At 49.8% G+C, this 5,003-nt stretch overlaps 1 protein-coding gene across 1 annotated transcript; it reads right to left on the bottom strand.

Moving 5' to 3' along the window:
• Positions 1-274: 274 nt before the first annotated feature.
• Positions 275-4,310, bottom strand: SLC7A3 (solute carrier family 7 member 3). The gene is made up of 11 exons (XM_068962596.1): positions 3,941-4,310; positions 3,449-3,607; positions 3,089-3,266; positions 2,782-2,894; positions 2,434-2,656; positions 1,885-2,024; positions 1,691-1,793; positions 1,287-1,453; positions 981-1,147; positions 538-646; positions 275-405 (listed from the first exon to the last, which is right to left on the bottom strand). Exons 1-11 carry the CDS (start codon positions 4,308-4,310, stop codon positions 275-277), a joined length of 1,860 nt encoding a protein of 619 aa, XP_068818697.1.
• Between the last annotated feature and the right edge of the window lie 693 nt (positions 4,311-5,003).

The following is a 5,003-nucleotide window of genomic DNA, read 5'->3' as shown; positions in this document are numbered from 1 at the left end:
ACAAAGAACAAAACATAGATTCTTTTTCTAGTTTCTTTTAATAATAATTTTTTAAAAGTTGGTTAAGCAACTACAGATACAATTAAAAAGTAAACGAATGAAAAAAAAAAAAAAAAGATGAGAAACAGCAAAGACACATCCTTGACTCCACAATAAATACAGAGCTCTATCTGTGTTCCCCCACCAACATCCCATGGGAAGCCTAGCTCAGTGTGGTCAGGAGTACACTCCATTATTGTGCAGGGAGACCAGACAGCATTCAGGTGTGATGATGTCAAATCGAATGCACACAGGCACTGCTGAGGTCCAAATCTACAGTTCTGGCCCTAGACTTGAGTGAGGGTTGGTCACTCTTAACCTCTTCCAGGCTGTGCCGCATCCCATAGCCGAAGTAGATAGCAAATCCTAGTGGGAAAAGGTAGCTATGAGGTAGAGAAATAGTGGTCTGCAAAGGCTTAATAGGACTCCTACTTGAGACCAAGACAGAAAGGAGGTGGGAGAGGACCCAAGAGGCCTACTCTTCCCAAGAATACCTACCAATCAGCATCCAGACCCCAAATCGGGCCCAGGTGCCAGCTGTCATCTGCATCATAAGGTAAATATTCACAAAGATGCTCATTAGTGGAAGAAAAGGCAAAGCAGGTACCTGGGAACAAAGCAAAATCTTCTTTGTACAGACCACAAGGTAAGATAGAAGAGATTCCTAACCTTTTTTAGCCAGGAAAGGGAGAGTCTGGCTCCTACTCATGCTATGTGTTTCAGTGCCTGCTCATGCAGTGTACCTCAAATGGGACTCAAGAATATGCAGAGTCTGGGGAAATGGAACAGGAAAGAAATAAGGATCAGATAAGATGTTTTGGCCTAGGTATCTCCTATATCTTTCCCTTCTTGTCCAGTTAAAGAATATGTGAGACTGTGAGGTATCTAGAACCTATTCTTCCAACATGGGTTACTTGTGGGGAAAGAAAGAGGTCATTTACCTTAAAGTGAAGTTCAGCAGAGCTCTGTGGCTGTCTCCAGATGACTCCAGTGATCCCAGTAATGAGCATCAGGAGCAGCACAACCACTGCAATCCACACTGGGTCTCCAGAAAGCAGTGGAATGGACCACTGGGCCAGTACTAGGCAAAGGACACTCAGCAGCAGAGCTTCAAGAGTCAAGTTGAAATGCATCAAAACCAGTTCTTCAGAGCAACGTGTTAAAACATCAGGCACCCCATTCCAAGGAGAGCCACCCTCTCTCCAGTTCACATCATGCTGACTCAAGAGAAAAATTCCAATGCTCACCAAGCAGTGAGGAACAAACATAGACAACTTGGCCAGAGACTGGAGTAGGGATGGAGTTGAGTGGACAAAATAGTCCCTGCAGGGTCAGTTTCTCTGCTTCAGGGATCTTCTCCTCCTGCAACTCCACTTCATCTTCCTCATTCCTCATCTCCCGGTCAGGCTGATACCTGAGGCAAGAGGAAGATGGGAGTATTAAGAACAACCCTTAACCATCTTCTCCCAGGCAGGTTAACCTTCGTCGTCACCACTAAGGGTAGTCACATTTTTTCGCAGGGAGGGATAGCCATACTCCTCGAGGAGAGTCAGGATGATGAAGGCAGAAAGGGGAAGAGAAGCAGATCCCCATCACTCCTCATCTAAGAATTAAAACCCAGACGACAGTATGCAGAGGAAAGGAGCCTCACCTGAGGATGAGAACACAAATAGCCACCAGGGAATAAGCAAGCAGGGTTCCAATTGACATGAGGTCCACCAGATCAGTGAGTTCAAAGAGGAATGCCATGAATGCTGAAATTGATGGGCAGAAAACATGAGCGAAGGCAAGAGCAAAGTGAAGGGAGTTGGTGAAACAACAAGGGGAATGGCAAAGAGTTTTCACCTGCAATAATGCCAGAGACCACAGTGGCCACGATGGGAGTGTGTGTGCTGGTGTGGATCCGGGCAAGGCCACGAAACAGGAGGCCATCCTCTGCCATCGCATAGATCACTCGAGGCATGGGGAACATAGAGCCCAAGAGGCTGGAGAGAAGAATGCCCAAAGCGGTGTTGACCAGGTATCTCTTTCCTCCAAAATGTGAGCTTAAGGAGCCTCCACTTTCTGCTCACAGGCTTTTTAAGGGCTTTTAAAGGGCCTTTTAGGGCTTCCCAGGTGGTGCTAGTGGTAAAGAACCCACCTGCCAATGTAGGAGATGCGAGTTTGATCCCTGGGTTGGGAAGATACCCTACAGGAGGGCATGGCAACCCACTCCAGCATTCTTGCCTGGGACATCTCATGGACAAAGGAGCCTGGGTCACTGAGAGTCAGACACGACTGAAGCAAATTCGCATGCAGGCAGGCATGCAAGGGCCTTTTTAGGGGTAGTCTCTGGTATGGAACACTATCACCAGAGACTCTGGTAGCAGAGGAGAACAAACATTTGACACTGACCTGGTAGAAAGAGCACAGAGGGATCCAATGGCTACAACATAGCGGGCTGGGGCCCACCCAGTATAGAGAAAGGCCTCAGGCAAGGGACTCTTGGGTTGAAGCTGGTAGTAAGGCATCATGAGCGTGAGCGCCGAAGAGATCCCAAAATAGGCCAAAAAACAGACGAAGAGTGAAATCACAATGCCTGTGGGGATGGAACGCTGAGGATTCTGGGCCTCTTCCCCTGCAGGAAGGGGCACAAGGTCTGAATCAGAGAAGCAGGCTTGGTTCTCTACCCTTCCCCCAACCCGCAACACCACCTGAGCACAACAAGGTGCACAAGCCCCGACGGAATGGAATGACTATTACCAGTGGTAGCAATACAGTCAAAACCAACGAATGCGTAGAAACAGGTCGCTGCTCCACGGAGAATCCCCTCGAAGCCAAAAGGCACAAACCCTCCAGAGCCCAGAGGGCCCAAGCTAAAGTGAAAGAAGAGACAGAAAAGGTAAGGGCATGTTCAGCCAACTCTTCTTTCTCTCTGAAGCCCAGCTACTCAGCTGGGTCTTCAAGGCCTAGGTTCCCACCCCCACCCCCACCCGCACCCCCACCAGAGGCCTCAGTGCAGATCCCCTGCTCTCCACCATGCTCCCAGCTCTGTGTCTCCTCTCCTAACCTAGAGGTGTCATTGAGTCCGGCCACGGCCAGTTTGTAGTCCTCTTCTGTAAGCTTCCAATTGTGCAGATCTCCCTTAACGAAGCCAGAGATGATGACAAAACCAAGAACTAAAAGATTCACCACCGTGAACACCTTGGTAACTAGGGCTGACTCACTAGCCCCCAGAGCCAGCAATCCTGTGGGAAAGAGGCATTCAGGACTTTAAGAAAGGCCTCAGTCCCAGCTCTGTTTCCCTGCCTCTAGATGCAGACCTTTCCTCCCCAGCTTCTCTTCTTTCTCACAGCTACCACCTCCACAAGTTCCCAAGCCTAGTCCCCACTAGCCCCACCCTGGTCACTGTCCCTGTCCCTTGCCTCACCAGTGAGCAACAACACAAGGCCCATAGCAAAAAAATCTGGATATTCTGCGAGGACACGGGGAACGTGCAGTGAGATGCTCCCCTGCAGGGTCTGAGAGATGTGGTTCCCAATCAGGTTGTCAAAAGCTGAGCTCCAGGCCCGGGCCACACTGGCTGTACCTAATGGAGCAGAGGGAGAAATACGGGGTCAAGTTTCCTCTCTCATCTCCTTTCCTCCCTCTCCCAGACCAGTGTCATAAGAACCCTGCTATTTTCACCCATTCTTACCTTTTAAGAACCAAAACCAGCCAATTAAGGAAGCCAGGACAGAGGTAAATAGAATGAACAATTTCTCCACACCTTCAACCCACCCAGCCCCCCAACAAATACATGCATTTATGAATATTTAATGCCTGTGAATAATGAATATCTTGCTTCACCATTCCACCCAGATTTCCTGACTCCAAGCCCCTTCACTGGCTGCGTAAGTGCCCCCCTGCCCCACCATCTCACCGATGACATAGGAGAGGATGAGGTTCCAGCCAGTGGTGAAGGCCCAGAGTTCACCTACAGTGACATAGCTGTAGAGATATGCAGAACCAGAACGGGGAACCCGAGCACCAAACTCAGCATAGCACAGCCCAGCCAACATAGAAGATAGGGCGGCCACCAAAAAGCAGATCACAATGGATGGTCCTGCTTTATCTTTGGCCACCTCACCAGCCAAGACATACACGCCTGCACCCAAAGTGCTGCCCACACCTAGGGCCACTAAATCCAGAGTGCTCAGGCATCTGGCAAGGCGAGTCTCAGCCATGCCTGGCTCCAGCGTACGTCTGCGTACCAGCTTTTGACCAAATCTGCAAAGCGCCTGCCACAGCATTCTAGCTGGAATTGAAGAGGATGCTAGGAAGGATCTGGTGAAAAACAAGACAAAAGACCTTCAATAGGGCTCATTATCCCTAAGCTCTAGGAGTGAATTACAATACCCACGCCACCAAGTAAAAGAATTGTGGGGGGAGGGGAGGAGGATGTTGAGGGGACAAAGGCAAGTCACTCTTCCTCTAACCTCAGTTTCTTCATTTGCAAGTAGGAATAACAATACCTCACATGTTTGTGGAAGGACAATTTCAGAAAAGGCACGTGAAATTTCCCATCCTTCAGTGGTCTGGCACCTTGTAGGTGCTCAATCAATATCAGTCTCTTCTTTCTTTGGCGGGGAAACTATTGAGCTTATCCTAGACCCCAACCCAGGAGCCAGGGAAGCTCATTTGCCTCCGTCCCCTGGCCTGTGGCTCTTTGGGAATTAAACAGAACTCAACCCAGGAGGGGCCAGCAACTCTGGGGAGAACCTCCTTCTAGCACCCAATATCCACATTCCTTTCCGGGGCTCACCCCCAGGGCTTCAAATAAGTATGGTTCCTAGATCGCCCAGAGCGACGGGAGACCAATCTCGGCCACAGATCAAAAGTGAGCACCGACTCAGTTCCATCCCTCATCTCCAAGCCCTCACAGGCACTGCCGTCGCCCAGGGGAGTAAGCAAAAGCTCCCCCACTTCCTCCCGCCCCGCAAGGC

This window comes from Capricornis sumatraensis, chromosome X, assembly GCF_032405125.1.
Source record: "Capricornis sumatraensis isolate serow.1 chromosome X, serow.2, whole genome shotgun sequence".
NCBI classification, from domain to species: Eukaryota; Metazoa; Chordata; class Mammalia; order Artiodactyla; family Bovidae; genus Capricornis; species Capricornis sumatraensis.
Note: the sequence above shows the minus strand (reverse complement) of the source record. Positions and strands in the feature narration are given on the sequence as shown.